General features: G+C 41.5%; 1 protein-coding gene across 1 annotated transcript in view; it reads right to left on the reverse strand.

Moving 5' to 3' along the window:
- PUM3 (pumilio RNA binding family member 3) overlaps positions 1-13,045 on the reverse strand; it is a 47,373-nt gene extending 34,328 nt beyond the window's left edge. Inside the window, exons 1-6 of the mRNA XM_035029135.1 lie at positions 12,956-13,045; positions 7,156-7,247; positions 5,547-5,765; positions 3,063-3,198; positions 2,386-2,461; positions 243-336 (exon numbers count right to left, since the gene is read on the reverse strand). Coding sequence (XP_034885026.1) covers positions 243-336; positions 2,386-2,461; positions 3,063-3,198; positions 5,547-5,765; positions 7,156-7,240 — 610 coding nt within the window. The 5' untranslated portion in view covers positions 7,241-7,247; positions 12,956-13,045. The remainder of the gene's footprint in view (positions 1-242; positions 337-2,385; positions 2,462-3,062; positions 3,199-5,546; positions 5,766-7,155; positions 7,248-12,955) is intronic.
- Between the last annotated feature and the right edge of the window lie 6,369 nt (positions 13,046-19,414).

A 19,414-nucleotide genomic window follows, 5' to 3' on the forward strand; every position in this document is an offset into this window, starting at 1 on the left:
ACATTACAATGATTTGCTAACCTCATTTCAGTCCTCCAGAAGCAAAGAACTACGTAAATGCACAATCCCGGGAACACAGACAACTCTCTTAACTTGTCCCACACAAAGAACAAAAAAACCCAAAAAAGGTCCTGCAGAGAACACACAGCTTTCCCTCAACAAGAATTACCATGGGCAGTTTGGGGTATTTCAAGAAAAAAACAGTGACTTATTATAAATAATCTTCCACATATAAGAAATACCTCGCAGTTCCTCAAAAGCCTGTTTTCGCTGCTCTTCATTACCATACTGAATGTAACACTGGATCACACGAGTGGAATCATGGGCAAATGCAATCTGTAGGAAAGACCAGTTTGGGCCTTTAGACTAATTCTCTTTGACGATGTATGTTTCTATCACAGTATTAATGTTTTATTGCTACTGCTTTTAGAATTCCTTGCTAGAAAAGAGGTAGAGTCTTCATGGATAAAGTCAAACCTAGGTTGCTCAGGAGAAGAAATACATGTTTTAATTGTACAAAATGGCATTCTTTGGTTTTGCGACACAGAGAAAGGGATAGATTTAACCATTTTGCACGATTCCTATCATCATAATTAAAAACAAACCGTATCAAACCAAACCTGTCTAATGATTATACACACTATATTTCTCATTTCGCTGGAAGTTACTTTCCCTAATGGAAATTTTCCAATTCAAAAATTTTATTACTCTGATTTTTTTTTTCCTTACGTAAGCAATCTAGGAATGTTTGGCCTTGGCAACCAAAGGTATAGAAAGAAGACAGATCTAAAAGCCTTGCTACATGAGTAAATGTTTCTATATACACATTGGCAATTATAAGCTAATCCCTCTGTTTCTCACATTTTCACTCTAATCCCTGAATATAGATCTGTTTTATTCCTAGAAAAGTTGCTGTATTTCAAAATTCCACCCCCTACCCCCAGCTACTGGATAAATCAGATCCTCGTTACAGGACTTGCTGATCAATTTTCTACAGCAATAACCACAAATAGTCAAGCAAAATTATTTTTTTACATTACCAGTCTACTTTAATAGTGCTTATGATTTGCTGCTCATCCTGTCTCTAAAAATTTTAATTCCAACAAGTCAGAAGATGAAGGTGGACCTCCATCAAAGTCAGGCATTTCAGAAGAATTTTCTTAAGGGAGGTTTGTAGAGAGATTTTAACTAAAAATAAATTTTTTAACAAGAAGGCTGTTTTGTGCATATTGATTATTTACTGTATGACCAGGATTGATACTTCAAGTACATTTTCCTCATTTAGGCCTCAAAGCAACCTTAAGAGTGTGCTATTGCTGTGCCCATTTTGCAGATGAGAAAAGCAAGTTTATGAGAAGTTAAGGAACATGCTATCCCTGTGACCCTGGGGACAAAACTTAATTTTTCTGAGCCCCAGATGTCTCAAATGTCCATCAGGGACGAAGACAGTAAGTTAAAGGAGACAAAGTATGCAATGGTGAGCATAAACCCTAGCACACAGTTATTGATACAGAGGTTGTTACTTTCCCAGGGCACACATATTTTAAGCAGCAGAGGGAGGATCTGAACACCACATTCACACCCAAGGCCATGCAGTATTAACCTAAGGGTAGTTGGGAAAGGATGTTGAGTGTAAAATACTTCTAAATCAAGGATAACAGACTACTGCTGGAGCTGAGGAAAAGTTCTAGCCTAAAAAAACCTTTCTTCCCAGATAAAGAAGAAAGCAGTTGCTGGGAACTTGCTTATTTCAAGACATTCCTTCAAACTGGAAAATAGCATCTGATTAGACCTATGTATGCTTTGGCAAAGACTACCCCTCTAGGGTCCCCAAAACTACTAAGTCTGTTGTCTTACAAGTGAATAGTCACTAAGTATTTATCCAAATACACAAGTTGTCAACAGAGGTTTATTATAAAATACAATTAAGCAGCAACAATGAAAATCAGTTTAGAACTCCCAAATCTATAAAGATCTCTGTATGATGTTTGTAAAAGCAATGAAGAAATGAAAGTAATCATCTGTTTACATATATTTAAAAAGTCAGCAATTTAGAACATATGAAAGCATATGGAGTTCAGAGCAAGACATTCTGACAAATACTAATGAACTAATAAATTCCTCAAGGCAACTTTAAAGAACACTGATTTACTTTAATTTTGGAAAAGATGACACAGCCAAATACTTGATATTTTAATAATTTCCCAGCAGTAAGGTCCCCACTATTAAATTTTTTTATTTAGTCAGTATTCTAAAAGGTACTTGAAATTTGTGGTCAAATACATTTAAAACAGTTTCACAGATCACGAATGGTCACCTAGCCTTTCCTAAGAGTGAGCTGATTTCAATTGTTAATACATGCAACTATGAGGCTACCCTACTTACAGTTTTAATTTTTCCTTGAATCAACTTCTGCAAATCACTCATCAATTTCACTCTCTTTTCTTTGTCACAGTCTTTTCTATAAATGAGAATAAAGGGGGAAACACAGCTTAAGTAAAGACATTATTTTAAACGGGAGAAACTAAAAACCCTACCAGCGTACGTTCACCCAGTTAGGTGTGATTTTTCTCTTCGGAGGCAGCAAACCTCTGACGTTAAAATTACTATTCCAGAGCAGCCAGAGAAAAGTAATTTTCTCAAAGACAAGAACTCATCTCACAAGGTGTAATTTTATGCATCAATTTAAATCTTCACAGCCAGAACCTCGGCAGTAAAGAAAATAATAAAACATGTCCAAGACCCCAATTACTTAAGTATCTCAAAAGCGAGCCGATAAAAGAAATTGTCTTTCATTTTCTCAGAACTCTGTCAGGAAGGATTTCCACCCCATTTTAATTCTCATACATTTTCATAAACACATCTGACACCATCCTCATGATTCCGCACACTTCTGCCACGGGCAGACGTCCAATACTGATGCGTCTAGCAGCGTGCTGAGTGTTCCCCCAACACCCCCAGGGCAGTGCAGGTTAGCGGAGGACAGCTCACTGTTTACGAGGTACACGGGTGCTCCTCCATCCTCTCAAAGGACTAATAGTGACGCCACGAGGTAGCATTACCTTCGTAAGATCTCCCAAATCTGCTTCGCCCGAACAACAACGTCGTAGTTGGCTTTGTCACTTAGTTGCCTGCTTTGCTTTAGTTCTTTTTTCTTCTTTTTGAAGTCATCCCATTTAGGTTTCTTGGCTGCTGATTCTAGTCATTAGAGAAATTATTCTAGTCATTGTAGAAATAAAGTACATTTAACATTCTGAATGTCACAAACCAGTACAAATTAGGGACACAGGGCAACACTGATCAGGATCAATATTCACTGTAAAAATATCATTCCCTATAAACTGAGACTTAATTTCATTTTCTGAGCAGTTTATACATTTTAAATTTGGTTGAAAACAACCACTCATTCATTCATTCAACAGCTACATATTGACTCTTAACAGGACACCCTATTAAGAAAAAAAAATCGAAAGGATTGTAAAAGCAACTGAAAAATGTTAAGCTTCCTTCTCAATTGTGAAATAAAAATTCTACTCTAAAACATTACAGTCCTTGGACTTTAGGTATAATCAGTTCTTACTGTAAACAAAATCAGTTCTTAGTGTAAACAAAAATTAGTCCAATCTAAAACAGGGAAAAATGTATGAAAATTTTCAGTACGCTGAGTGTTGTTATCTATCATTTAATTCTCACAACAACCCTATTAATATGCTCCTTCTCACATCAGGGAGACACAGGCACTAAGGAGTTCCTTCTGTTCCTTGTCCAAGGTGACGCAAGTCCTCAGTGGTGGAGCCAGGGCTGAAACCCAGAGACAACTCTGAAACTTCATGCTCTGCTGCCTCTTACTCATGACAGCGCCCAGTCAAAATTTCTCAGCTTTCTACAGAGTAATGTTCTCTAAGTCCAGTATCTTTCTATTAGCATTTTTTTTTGTCTTCAAAAGCTAAGTATCCCACCAAATAAATCCAAAAACCCATTGACGCCAACAAAGAACAACTTAATAAAATGGATATTATTTGAGTGTCCTGCAAGGAACCCTTTGGAGAATTACTGCCTTCTAAACGTCTCCCCCTCTCAGACTAGAAAATACACGCATTATAAAAGTCTTGGAAAATGCAAAAAAACAAAATTCCCCTATCATCTCAAAACCCACATATAACTAGTAACATTTTATTTTCTTCCTGCCATTTCCCTATGTATGTTTTATATTAATCTTTAAAAACTCAGAATCTCGGGGCGCCTGGGTGGCTCAGTTGGTTAAGCGACTGCCTTCGGCTCAGGTCATGATCCTGGAGTCCCCGGATGGAGTCCCGCATTGGGCTCCCTGCTCGGCGGGGAGTCTGCTTCTCCCTCTGACCCTCCCCCCCTCATGCTCTCTCTCTCTCAAATAAATAAATAAAATCTTAAAAAAAAGGGGGCGCCTGGGTGGCTCAGTTGGTTGAGCGACTGCCTTCGGCTCAGGTCATGATCCTGGAGTCCCGGGATCGAGTCCCGCATCGGGCTCCCTGCTCGGCGGGGAGTCTGCTTCTCCCTTTGACCCTCCCCCCTCTCATGTGCTCTCTCTCTCTCTCATTCTCGCTCTCTCAAATAAATAAATAAAATCTTAAAAAAAAAAAAAAAAATCAGAATCTCACTGCTTCGCTTAAACATTATTCTACTATAAGTATTCTTCCACAAAACTAAATTATTTCTCAAGAACATAATTCTTAACGGCTATACACTTTACTGCAATGTACTTAACTATTCCCGTTACTTATCTGTTCCCCGGTGGTAATCAGAGACTGCAGGAAGCAGAGGGCATGTTTCCTGTTTGTATCAGGGCTTCATGCACTGCCCAGTAGAAGAGAAAGGCTGACCCAGAGCTCATTTAATCCCACCAACTTCCGGGCACCCTGACATCTGCCATGCTAGGCTGCAGTGTATCTAACAACTTTGGGGATCTCTAGTATCCAATTCCCCTCAGCTGCTGATATAAAAATCTGAGAAAATAAAATCAGAGCTCCGTTCGGACACGTCAGGAACCTAGCTCCCACAGAAAAGGACCCAAAGCTACGCCACGACGGGCCTTAACGTAGGAACCACATGTGTTTAAAATGCAGTGCCAAGAGCTCTAGCTGAGTTGGGGCGCGTGCCCCTACTGGTTGTGAGAATTTTTCTTTCCCTTCTCCTGGCAAAGTGCACAGAAAACTTAAGTATTTGTTTGTTGAATCAATCAATAAAATTCGGCCTACAGAAAGGGATGTTTCACTGGGGTTCTACTATATGAAGCCGCTCCAGCTTAGCTGAACTCCACAGCTCGGATAATTCAGCAAGGGCCTAGGCAGTAAGGTCCTTGAAGCACCAGAAGACAATTTTGAGCAGGCAAGGTGCTTCCTGGTGCTTCTTCCTTGATCCGGGCTACCCTCCTCCCACCCCAAATGCTGCCTGTCAAGGAGCAAGAACGGGAGGTCTCCACCAGACTTCTAGAGCCTCCCTCTCCCTCCTGCACAGTTCGGGCGGAGCAAGGCTTCTGCAAAGACTATGCTGAAGGAATCAGTGCTTACCACCACTTTTACCGTCCGCCTGGAATTTCCTCTTCCTGTTGAATTTATTTGCCTGCTGGAATTTGTTCTTTGGTATTTTATCCCCTTGCTGCTTATTTTTGAACTGCTTTACACCTTTTTTCCCAGGTTTTGTGGCACATTTCTCAAAGTTCTTAGATGTGATTTTAGGTCCACCTTCCTTGCCAACTTTCCTTGGAAACGTCTTCGACGAACCAGAATCTAGGGACAATAGTAAATAATTATCAGAGTTCAGTGATCCTGAGCCTAGATCTCTGTTACCTATTGGGCTGTATTTGTTACACAAAATTACACACTCTTCAGTGAAACGTACTTTGTCCTACTCTCAATATATGGAGAACGGGATTTTAAAAAATCAAAACAAAATTTAAAAACTTTCTGATTTAGGGGCACCTCGGTGGCTCAGTTGGTTGAGCGTCTGACTCGTGATTATGGCTCGGGTCACAATCCTGGGGTCATGAGATTGAGCCCCGGGTCCAGCTCCATGCTGGGCGTGGAGGCTGCTTAAGATTCTCTCCCTCTTCCTCTGTTCCCCCCTCCTTCTTCCCCCATCGCCTGCACGTGGGTGTTCTCTTTCTCTCTCTCAAATAAATTTCTGATTTATAAAATTATAATACAGATTCACTATAGAAAATCGACAAACTAGAGAAGTGCATAATAAAAACTATCCGTAATGCTACGGATAACCATTGTTGTCAGTCAGGTATGTTTCTGTTTTAAGCATGTTAACATTACTTAATAAGATAAAATATTATTTGTATTATCTTGTATTCTACTTTAATGACTTCTTGTCATTCAAGTCTTCATACATAATTTTCAATGATTCAATAACAATGAATCTAAAAATAAAATGAATGCCTAAAACTTAGAAATGCCATATTAAATCACGTATCAAATTAAAATTAAAGATGTTAATTTATTTTTAAAAATTTTAAGGATGTCATTATTATTTTATTAAATATCATATCAAATTAAAGACATTAATTTTTCAGAATTGCTAGTTTTGGAAAAATTTCCTCAAAGCCTATAGTACAGTTATTTGATAAAAACTGTTAGCTAACTAAGCTTGCAAATGAAGTAGCTAACAAATGAGATGAAAACTGCAACAGCTAAGCCCTAAGATTGTTGCAAGAAAAAAAACAAAGATGCCTTAGATTCCAATCAGTTAGACTCTGTAGAGTCCCTGACTTTTCTGCTCCGCAACAGTGACACCTGATGGAATAATAAAGACTGCACAACTAGAAACACTGAGGATGAAAAGTATTTGGTTCACCAGTAGTATGCATTCATCAGGCACAATTTACTGAACATGAACATAAAATGTTGCAGCAAATTAATAAAGAAAGAAAAGGCATTCCCAGATAAGACTGGGGGTCTCCCGTGAGAATAGCATTCTCTGATTATCCTGGCAATTTCTTAAATGTCTCAGTTTCGTGGGGAACACGCAAACTCGGACACAGTAACTCCTGCTTTTTCCTAATCCTAACCCATGGAAACAGACTCTGCTCTAGGCTCCTCATCCCACCAACCCCTCTCTCCAACTATAGGGGCCACCACCTATGGGAAGCATGGTTTGGTATGGTTCTCTTACCATTGCTTTTATGAAATCTGTTTTTCTCTTGTGACGTCTTTGCACCTTTTCCTGTGAATTTTTTTTTCCCTTTAACTTCCATCATAGCAGTTCTGGAAGACAAAAACAAAACCCCAAAAGGATCACTGGGTTGTTCTCAACCAGTAGGTGGCATCCACCAGTGCCACGCTTAATCCCGGGGCTTCACAGGTGCAAGACAAAACCACCTGGGTCCACCGTGGGCCCAAGCGTCCAGGAACTACGCAGTCAGTGCTTCCAAGATTTTAAAAATGAAAATAAACAAGATACCAACACAAAAACTAAGAACACACACACCTTGGCTAGTGTGTGATGTGTTTGGGGACAACAATTCAACAATAGTTCTGGGTAAAAATAGACCATTATTTACGTTAACTATGATACAAGTGTCAGTGCTTGTGTTTCTTATAACCTAGGACAACTTTGTGATGAGAGACTGACCGTATCATTTGATTTCTTGGTTTCCATCCTAAAACGTCCAGAACAAACAATAGGCTGCACTTATATATATTCAAGTTAATGAGAGAAAATCAAAGATTGCCTACAAATTCTCTATGTAATCCAGAGTAGCTAAAACAAAAACTTGTTTATTTTATTTTTTTTTAGAGGTGACCAGTAATTTTCAGTGCCCTCCAAAGTAAGATTATGTTGGAATATTTAGTATTTCATTTAGAGGAAATCTAACAGGTCACTTCTGGGTACAGAGACCTCACCATGCACAGGGCATACAACAGATAACCCCTTAGTTACCCAAGGCTCCTGAAAGCAGTGAATGTATCAAGAAAAATGCCATCTGGTGATTTCTCTACCTTCCAAAGCTGTACAGTCCATTCATTTCTAAAGTTCTAAAGTTGGTCCCCTAGAGCAGACCTGAGAAGTTCCTAGACAATACTGGATATTTCTAAAACAAGAATTTTCCAAGATTTTCCAAGAACTGGAAATTTTCCAAGAACAACTAATTTTGCAAGATTATTAGTGGGCATGGGGAAAAAAGAAGGGTTCAAAGATGGCATGGATTTGAGAAATAGTGAATTGAATGAAAATAACTAGGCGTTTTTAAGAAAGGTTTTCAGGTTCTTCTCATTTGCTAATTGACCACTAAGCACGGGCTAACGTATGTAAGATTTGCATACTTACTCACTTTTTCTTGAAACATCTCAAGGGACCCGTAAGGTTCCAAAGAACTCCCTGGAAAGTGCAGCTTGGCTTAGGCTTTACCATTATAATCCTTAACCATGGATGGCCCCTGAATTACTCCCTTTCCTTAAGTCATTGGTTGCTAACTCTAGGGTCATTTCATCACTTGGCTGCTTTATTATAACCACACCAGCATTTCTTAGTTCTTCTGTGCTTGTATTTGTCTAAAAATGCAGTCATTTACAGATTTTCTCTGTACATTAGTTTTAACTGTTTATTTTGAAATAATTTTAGTTTTACAGAAGAGTTTGGAAAGATAAACAGAAAGCTCCCGTACACTTCTCAGCTTCCTCTAAAGTTAACACCCCACCCCAAGAGACCACGTTAGTACAATACTCTGATACTAGTTAACTTCGGATTTGCCAGGACACACTGCGTTTAGCCAGCAGGTGGCCGTGTCTTGGTCTCCTTTCTCACGACCAAGACACTCTTCAATAGTACTGGCCTGGGCGCCTGGGTGGCTCAGTTGGTTAAGCCACTGCCTTCGGCTCAGGTCATGATCCTGGAGTCCCTGGATCGAGTCCTGCATGGGGCTCCCTGCTCGGCGGGGAGTCTGCTTCTCCCTCTGACCCTCCCCCTTCTCATGCTCTCTCTCTCTCTCTCTCTCTCATTCTCTCTCTCAAATAAATAAATAAAATCTTTAAAAAAAATAAAATAAAAATAAAATAAATAAAAAAGACTGCAGATATATTGAGAGATTGTACCTACATCTAACGAGGTTAAGATACCTCCTTACTTGTTATTAAAAGAGTCAATCTAGGGCGCCTGGGTGGCTCAGTCGGTTAAGTGACTGCCTTCGGCTCAGGTCATAATCCTGGAGTCCCTGGATCGAGTCCCGCATGGGGCTCCCTGCTCGGCGGGGAGTCTGCTTCTCCCTCTGACCCTCCCCCTTCTCATGCTCTCTCTCTCTCTCTCTCATTCTCTCTCTCAAATAAATAAATAAAATCTTTAAAAAAAAAAATAGTACTGGCCAGGCACTTGGCAGAAAACTCATCTGGGGTTTGCCTGAGATTTTTCTCATGACTGGACGGGTGTGATGGATGTTTCTGCAGAGCATCACAGAGGTGAAGTGCTCATACTGGTACTATCAACCTTGACCACTTGGTTAAGGTATCGTCTGCCAGATTCTTCCACTGTGAAGTTACCATTTGTCCCTTTCCATATTATTAGAAGTCACCCAGTTCAGCCGACACCAGGGGAGTGCAATTAAGTTCCACTTCCTAGGGGGAGGAGTCCTAAAGAATTCTGTTAAAAATGTGTATGTTAAAATCACCACAGCAACTAATAAATATTTGGGGTGATACATTTTGAGATTATGCAAATATCCTAATTGTCTCCCTCTGATTTTAGTGTTCTCCAGTGGATCCCACTGGCAGCAATTACTGTGGTGTTTTCATGGGGATTTTCTATTTCTCTCATCATGTCTACCTCTACTATTTTTAATTCTTCTGTAGGGAAAGTTTGTCTCTTCTTCTCTATTTATTTATTCAATCACTTATCTACATCACTATGGTCTCACACGTATTTTGCTACTCGGGGTAGAACCTAATCCTATAGTGACTTTGTTGCTCAAACTGTTCCAGCTTTGGCCAGTGGTGAAGTCTTCCAGGTCGCTTCCGTGTCTGGTGACGTGACCCCATCCTGTTTTCCATGTCCTTACTTCCTAGCACTTGTTCCAAGTTCATCTTCTATTTTCCCTGACCAGCCCTGAAATTAGCCATTTCTCCAGGGAACCCTGGTTCCCTTTATTGAAAATGCTAAGATCCGAGTGCTAGGTGTGCTTGTCGTCACTGCTTCTAGGTCCTTCCACCAGAAAGGGCTGGTAATACACATCTGTATACTAACCTATGTGAACACAGGAGCCTGTATTTATCTATCTGTGAAATAAGTTCATCCTAATGTCTCCAACTCTAATTCACTCTAGTCTTCCCCTCTTACTTTACTTGTAACTTTTTTCTCTTGACAGTGAGAAACCTGCCTCCCAGTATCCACCATTGATTTGTTAGTACACATGGAGCTTCAGAATGCTAAACTGGATGGCTGTGGGAAACAAACTTACCAACTGTAGTACAATTTATTTACAGCTTTTTTTCTTTTCCCTCACAGTATTAATTCAAAATACTGTTTTCCAAAATTACTTAGGTCAATTCCCCCACCACCACCCTGTTGAGTGAAGTTATTTTATACTTTGTACAAGTTAGATTTTTCGCAGTCCGCATTCCATTTCCAGACACGTTGGCTGACTTTTTTTTTCATCTGCAGTCAAGTTCACTCTTTGGTGTACAGTGTTGATTCTGACAAATGCAGTCACATCTCCTCCACCACAGTACCTTAGAGAATGGATTCCTAACACCAAAAAGTCCCCAGTGGAGCCTTTTGCAATTATCCCCTCCTGGCTCTCTTGGCAATCACTGATCTGTTTTCCATCCCTCTAGTTTTGCCTCTTTTCAAGTATGTCATATAAATGAAATCAAACTACATATGACCTGTTGGGTCTTGCTTCTTTCACTTAACAAAATGTATATGCTGGGAACCCTGTACCATCATATCTGACCATCACATTCCTGTAGCTCTCAAAATTGTCTCTTCTTTTTCCCTTCTCTCTCTTCCCGATTCAGGCTGTATCTCCTACTCAGACTATTTTTTGCTGAGGATCTAATCTGCTGTGACCACATGCTGCTGCCTGATTAATCTTCCACAAAGTCACCAATTTCGTGCCATCTCCCTGCTCCAACACCTTCAAAAGTTTCCCACTGACTCCACGAAACATTTCAAACTCACACTGGCATTCAAAGCCAGTCAAAGTTTAGTCCTAACATACCCTAATCACAAACAACACACAGAAGCCAAACTTCCTCATTGTTCTTTTTCAGGATCCAAACTTAAAAGCCATTCTATTAATATTAATCCTACCCATTCTTCAAATCCAGCTTAAATGACAATTTCTTATTATTTCTCCTCTACATGCCTCCTTTCTTTCCCAAATGATTCTCCTTCTTAATCTTTTTTGGAACACTTTGATGGCCTTCTAATAACTTCACACCATGGACCTGAAATATACTGCATACAAACACACTATGTGCTAGAAAGCTATTAGGTTGAAAAAAATATATGAAAAAGAAATTCAAAGTGGTGGAAAAGAAGCAAGCAAAATTAAAACACAACATACTTCAGTGTTATAACTGAATTGTATATAAAGTGTTCAAAACCGTAGCTGAGAGCCCAATTTTGCCTTGTGAAATGAAACAGCAAAGATTTCCCAGACATAGGAGGGGTGACTGATCCCACCCTCTCAGCAGGCTTAGCACTGCACTTTGAAAGAGGTAAACATTCAATACCTAACCTCTAAATAGTGGCATTTCTCAAGTCTTCCCCTCTCCGTCCACATTTCTCGCTAAGTGATCTCATCCAATCCGACAGCATTCTATGCTGAGGACTCGCAAACTGTTTCCCATTAGGAACTTCCCCCTGGGTTCCAGACCTGTGTATCTAACTGCCTACCTGACACCTCCGTTTACAAGCCTCACAGGCACTTTACCCTTAGTAAGTCCAAAATGAAATCCTTTAAATAACATCCTCATCTATTATTCCCCATCCTACTCTTCCCCTCTCGGCCGGTGGCAGGCACATCATCCACTCCGCTGCTCAGGGAGAAACCCAAGATTTACCCCTGACATGTTCCTCTCCCTCGTCTGCTATGCCCAATCCTTCCATTAGTTCCTTTGAATCCCCTTCAGAAACACCTCTAACTCTCCAACTTGCATCTCCACTACCACCACCCTAACCCAAACCATCAATACTTTCCAATTATATACTCAGTAATAATCGAAATTATATACAGTTCCTAAAGAGTACCTGTGTCTATCATGTCCCTTCCTCACTTACAAGCCTCCAATGTCTCCTCCAAATGAGAACAGAAACGGAAGTGTTTTCCCATTGTATAGAAATAAAATCTCAACCACTCATCACGGCCTTGAAGCCCTACAGAACTGCCCTCCCCCTCTAACTTTATCTTGTATCGCTGTACTCCCAGCTCACATTGGTCCCCTTTCTACAACTCCCCCCGCAGGGACTTAGCCAAAAGTACTGCCTCTGCTCAAAGTAGTTTTCCCTGGGCTTCCGGATTGCAGAGTTGCCTCTCCTCCTGCTGCGGGTCTCAGCTTAAACATCACTTCAGATTCCCCTATGCTCATCTCAGCCCCCAATTCGTTTCCCTCCCAGCGCCGATAACCTGCAACTGTACATTCAGGTTGTAAACTCGGCACCCAGCACGCACAGGGCGGAATGGATGTTTGCCAAACACACCACAGAAGAGCCAACCGCAAGCAGCACGGCCGGGATTTTAGAAAGTGAAGGCAGTTCAGGTGAACCCAGCACCGTCAGGGCAGAGCAGGAGGGAGAGGAGTCTCCAAGCTCCCGTCAACCCCCAAACTCCCAGAGCAGAAAGGCCACAGAAGACCGCCCAGCACGTGACAGGCGTGAGCACCTGTCCCCGCTCGGACCGCTCGGAGAGACCCTCCCCTGCAGCGCCGGGGAGACGGCGAGCTAACCCCCTCAGGGCGGCCGCCTAGCCAGCCGCACTCACCGCACACGCGGGGGTCCCGGCAGGCGTGGGGCCGAGGCCGGCGCCTGTCCACGCTCCCGGGGCCGCTTCCGCTTCCTCGACTTGCTCCGCCCCCAGGCCCGCCCTTTCCTTCTTCCGCGGCGGAGCTGGGGTTAAAGGATAGGCATTAGCCCGGAAAACGGAAATTAGGCATTTCTATTGGTCCGCTTCTATGACCTCATCTATAGGCGCCACGCGCGGGTTTTGGCCCTTGAAAGGACCCGTCGGGCGACCGCGTATCACCGGCCCCTGGGAGTGACGTCATTAACCCTGTCGCTGCCGCGCTAGGGGAAAGAAGGCAGCTCCTCACCCAGTGGTCGGTTGTTGAAGTGATGTCGGGTGGCGCCTGAGCCAATACCAGAATAATTGACTTTGTTAGAGTGCGTTCATTTGTATCCTCTCTGGCAGTCTAGCTTAAGGATAAAATCTCGGAAGTCGGTTTGAATTTTAATCCTGTTTTTTTGTTTGTTTTACCGCTTGCTAGCTGTGTGGCTTTGGGCAAAATGCTGTATTTCGCTGAGCGTTGATTACCAGATCAATAAAATAGAGATCGCTAAGTCATTCATAGAAAGCGCTTAGCACAGTGAATGATCATGGTAGACGCTCAGTGAATGTCATTTTTAATATCTGCTCGTTTCTCCGGGCTGCAGTTATCCCATTTTCCACCCCAGGAAATGAGACGGTAGTTAGGATATTATCCCCACTTTACAGATGAAGAAACTAACCCGACAAACTTGGTTATGATCCTTGTCATCGGATTTAAGGTCCATTGGGATAATACAGGATGATCTCATCTGAAGGCCCTTACTGAAGGACATCTGCAAAGATCTTTTCCCAAATAAAGTCACTTTCACAGGTTCTGGGGGTTGGGACACTAACATGTCTTTTGACCACATGGAAAGAGGAATTGGGACATGATCTCAAGTGTCAAGCACAGATTCTACTGTCTTGCAGACGACGCCACTTCTTGTCCCTTAAGGCATTGGACTGGTAATTCACTAAAGAGGGGCCATCATTACTTCCCAGGCACCCATCCCTTTATTCAGCACATAGATGTTTACTAAGTTCTTATTTTTTGCCCTAATTATTATAAGTATGTTTGCATTTCAGCTCACTTAAGTCTCATAGGAACAGCTGAAGTAGGTCTTCTCCTTTCGGTTTAGGGAAACAAGGGGAAACACAGGAGAGTTGCTCAGGTGAGCCTGACTCCAAATTCAAGGAGGCTGCCTCTGAACTGCTTTCCCTAATCCCTTAGTTCTCCAGTAAATGCTCGAGAGCAGAGATACACCGTACCACACAATAGCTGGAAGGGATATGTTTTTCTTTCTTTTTTCTTTTCTTTTTTTTTTTGGTTTCCTTTTCTTTTCTTTCTTTCTCTTTCTTTCTTTCCTTTCTTCCTTCCTCCCTTCCTTTTTTTTTTTTAAAGGTTTTCTTTATTTGACAGAGCTAGCACAAGCAGGGGGAGGGGCAGAAGGAGAGGGAGATACGTTTTTCTTTTTAAGGCCACAGATAGCAGCACCCCATATCCTCTCAGACATATCCATGTGAATATCTTAAACATATACATCAAAACCCTACTGTTCATGGGGTGCCTGGGTGGCTCAGTCGTTAAGCGTCTGCTCAGGTCTTGATCCCAGTGTCCTGGGATCGAGCCCCACATCGGGCTCCCTGCTCCACCGCCTGCTTTTCCCTCTCCCCCTCCCCCTACTTGTGTTCCCTCTCTCGCTGTCTCTCTCTCTGTCAAATAAATAAATAAAATATTAAAAAAAAAAAACCCTACTGTTCATTTGTTTTTTCACGAGGGAGAGAAAAGAATCACATACCTAAGTCCTGGATTATTATTAATAATGCTATTTATCAAGTCCTTTGTGCTGCCAAAAAATGAATTGACTTGAATGTTTTTGTTTGGAATGAGTTGAAAGTGTCTCCTGGTTTTGCAGAATAGCAATAAAAAAAAGCTTATCTTGTAATTTTGCAGTTAACCAGGTTAAGCCCATTAATTCTTCAAATATCTAATGGTCTAAATGTCGAGCATTAGGAACATGTGTATTCCTAGAAGCATAAAATGCTCTTCCTAACTGATAGAGCACACAACTTAATCAGAGCACCTGGACTTCTACATGTCTAAGAGGTTTTTTAGCACTGTAATTAAGAGGATTGGCATTGGAATCAAATCTGGCTTAGAATCCAAGGTCTGTAGGACTATGGTTTCTGCATATATAAAATGGGAATAGTAGCACCTATCTTTTGGAGTTGCTGCATGACTCAAAAATAATAACTGTAAAGATACTAACCAGTAGTAAATGTTGAGTGATGCATAGCTTTAGAGAGGAAAAAGACACAGAGAGAGAACCAAGCTATATCCATTGGGAATGTTTTTGGCTGCAAGTAATGGAAATTTCAGCTATTAGTGGCTTAAGCAGTAATTCTTCACACAACAAAAATTCTAAAGTTAGTTTCCTAGTTCAATGACACAATGATATCATCAAAGACCCAAGCTCTTTCAGTTTCTGGGCTCTACCATCCTCAGTGTGTTGACTTTTAATATTCACACTTTTTGCTTTTATTTATTTTCTTTTCCTCCCCCTCTGTACCTGTTGATCACCCTCACCTATCCCCTCTTGTCCCCCCATGTCCCCCTCACCCTGGCAACCATCAATCTGTTCTTTCTTGGAGTTTCGATTTTTTAGATTCCATATATAAGTGAAAGCACACAGTATTTGTTTATCTCTGACTTATTTTACTGTTGCTTTCTGAGGCCAGATGTACTCAGTTACAGGATTTATATCAGAGTTTAAGACTAGGAGAATGGGGAAAGGGGTCAAATTCACTTTTTCCACCCAATAGGACTTGGTCCTTTTATTCCAAAAGGAAAAGACCCAGCAGGATTTACCTTCTATTTCAGTGCCTGGAACTGGGTTACATGGCCACCCTCAGGATCAAAAGACCATAAAACATAATGTTAATCATGGCATTTGGATTTAATTATTTTTCCAGTACTCTAGTAAAATTAAAGGTCACTTGGCAAATATGCCTCCATCCCACAGTAGGGATTTAATCTGCAATTTAAACTAATCTGGTTTAAAACTTAAAATAACTGTAGTAGTCAAGGTGGCCGATCTCAATCTTGGCCACACATCAGAATCACCTGTAGAGTTAAAAAAAAAAAAAAAAAAAAAGAACAAAACAGTAATGCTGATTTAATTAGTCTGAAGTGGGACCTGGGCTCTGAGGATTTGGAAAGTTCCCCACGCTACCATGTAGCTAAAATTAAGAGCCACTTGTTTAAAGAATGGATTTCTAGTTGTTGATTTGATTTTCTAGTTAACGGAGGATTAAGCCCTATAACCCTCTGGTCCCTCCTTTTGTGCCACCAGAATTAAAGAATTAAATGTATAATACACTTGTTTCTGTAGGTAGAATGTCTTGGACATAACTATCTTTCTTGGTGCTTGAGGTTTCCATTAGTTATTTAATATTACGATATATTGAAAATGGTTTAAATTTGAAATATATACTTTCAAATGTATTCTGGAAAATGTTTGCTTTTTTTCCCCCTCATGATTTTGTGCAATTTTTCTCTTTTTCATAAAAATAAAGTGTTAGGTGTTAGCTCCCACACATCTCCCCTTTCCTAAAATCAGTTCTTTAGAGTTCTAATTAATGGATTTTTAACTAATTGGTGTTGTTTCTCTGTTTCCCAAATGCATAAGCAGGGATAAAGGGCATGTTATTGATATAAACCGTAAGTGAGATTTTGGCAAAGATCGAGTTTTATTTTCAGGGCCTATTAGAATCACAAATCCATGGAAACAGAGCAGTTGCCAACACATTTTCTTTTAGTAAAAAAGAACTGCTTCTGAGTAGGGTGGATTATGTTTTTCAATACCATAAATTTGCTACAAAGTGTACTGATAGAGTCTAAACATTAATTGTGCATTCATAATGTCCTGGTTGCTATCTCATAAACACAAAATCGATCTTGGCCCTAATTTACTTTCTTTGGTTCCATGCTTAGGGGCAGCAGAAAAATAACATGACCAAAATGAAAGTGTATCTGATTGCAGTATAAAGTACCACTTTTAATGAAAGATCATGTCCGCATGTGATGGAGAAATAAAAACCAAGGTTAATTAGTGTCACATAAAGCCCACAAAGTATCATTTATATAGAGAGCACTTACAATGCACTATGGTTTTATAAAACAAAACTCCTCAAGCAACGTGTACCGGTTTTGGGTTTTAGCTAGAATGAGAACAATTAACATGTTTTTAAGTTTTTGTTTAAATTTTCTTTATAGGCTTGATAAGAGGTATTTCCTTTGGAAAGTAGTGACTGGTTTTAGCCTCTGATTTCCTTGATTTAGGAGCAATCAAGCCTTGATAACCAAGCATTTCAGTAATTATACATTTTCTAATTGTTCCCTCCATTTAACTTTTTAAAACTATAGAAAGTTTATGCCAGGAATTACAGTGATGATCCAATTCTACCTACCCAAATTTCCTCCTCCTTTTGAGATAAAGAAAAAATTAACCAACTAGCCTAAACCCATAGTGTCAGTTTGAATTCTCCAGGAAGCAGATGCCAAGATAGAATTAGGAGGCCAAGAAATTTATTGGCGGAAAAGCCTATGAGGGAGGAGAAGAGAGGGAACAGCAATGAGTGAGAAGAGCCTCAGACCACAGTGCTGATCTGACACCTGTAAAGGGAGAGACAGAAGGGCCAAGGATGTGGTGGGATGATGTCCAGACTGTAGTAGAGCTCTGAGGAAGCCTGAGCCATCAAAGGGCTCCAGAGCAAAGACTGCCTGTCAAAGGAAAATGGAATGTGTAGGAATGGCCCAGCTCTAGTACCCCTCTGTGCTCAGTCATTGTTTAGGCAACCCAGGGAGAGTATGGCCTCAGTGTGGATGCTGTGGTAGACCCTGAAGTTGTGGCCTATGTAGGCTGTCAGTTAGTCACACCTCTTGAAGCAGGTTCTCTCTTGAAAGGAGATCAGAGCAGTTCACTCCCATGGCTGCCAGGGTCTACCCCTTGCACAGCACAGACATACTTCTCCATCCATGCTAGGGGAGTAGCTCCTCCATTACTCCTTTGGCTCTCTTCTCTGGGGGGGCGGGGGGGAAGCTAGAAGAGGCAGACGAGAGATGACGTGTAATCTCCTTGGGGCTGCAACAGATACTCATCATCTCCTCTACACTGTCCATTCTGTTTTTAGCTTGCCCTCAGCTACTAACTTGGCAGGTCTTGGTAGCTTACCTGCTCATGCCTTAGCCCTTACTCAGGGAGTCAGAGACCCAGAGACCTCTTTCTAAGGTGAGGGTTGCTACACAGGTCAATTTACGGTTATAGTGGGGGCTGAGGAGTACTGAGAGGCACCTAAGTGGATCACCTGGGCTATATTGATCCCTCCAGCCCCACTGTGTAAAAGCAGCCTTACCTCCATATAATGATCAGAATTAATAGCCCCTGCCAAGATGGTGACTCCTCTTCTCACTATTGGTCCTGGACACAAGGAGTTCAGTATGTCCAGATGGCATCTATAGTTCAGTGGAATGCAAGAATGCATCCTTTCTGGGGCGCCTGGGTGGCTCAGTCGTTAAGCGTCTGCCTTCGGCTCAGGTCGTGATCCCAGGGTCCTGGGATCGAGCCCCGCATCGGGCTCCCTGCTCGGCCAGGAGCCTGCTTCTCCCTCTGCCACTCCCCCTGCTTGTGTTCCCTCTCTCGCTGTGTCTCTCTCTTCAAATAAATAAATAAAATCTTAAAAAAAAAAAAAAAGAATGCATCCTCTCTGGGGACAAGAGCCTCTAATTCCACAGAGCCCCAAAGTCCTGGGGGGCAGAAAACACAATTTCCTCCAGAGTTTTCATTGAGAACAATGGTAAGTAGGGTCATTCTTGCTTCTACCCTTTAGTTCCCAGACCCATGTATTCTTCTTACAGCACCATGGAGAGATCTCGGATTTGCATTTACTCTGCATTCTGAAGGACAGCTCCCCATGTTTGTAGGTTATGGCCTTTATGGTGGTCTTTCGGCTGTGCTTTCAGAAGGCCATTGCAGCACTCTATCAGGCTGACTGCCTCTGGCTGGTAGAGTGTGTAGGATGACTTGTGGATCACATGTCTTTTTTGATTTGAAGTGCATCCCCGGTTCACATGCTATGCTAACTAGGGTTCTGTCCCTATGGATCAAGCACTTCATAAGCTTTTAGAGACTGATGTTGGCAGAAGCTCTGTAGGCAGAAAGGCCAGCCCGTACTTGGAATAGGACTCTGTTCCTATGAGGTGAATCTGCTTGCCGTTCTGGAATGAAAGGAACCCAATGTCATCAACTTACCACCAGGTGGCCTGTTGGTCTTTTTGGGAAATAGTGTCCTATCAGGGGCTCAGCACTGGTTCTGTTGCTGGCAGGTTCTACATTCAGAGGGAGCAGTAGTTGGGTT

Source organism: Mirounga leonina, unplaced genomic scaffold (assembly GCF_011800145.1).
Source record: "Mirounga leonina isolate KUSES-001 unplaced genomic scaffold, KU_Mleo_1.0 Mir_224, whole genome shotgun sequence".
Lineage (NCBI taxonomy): Eukaryota > Metazoa > Chordata > Mammalia > Carnivora > Phocidae > Mirounga > Mirounga leonina.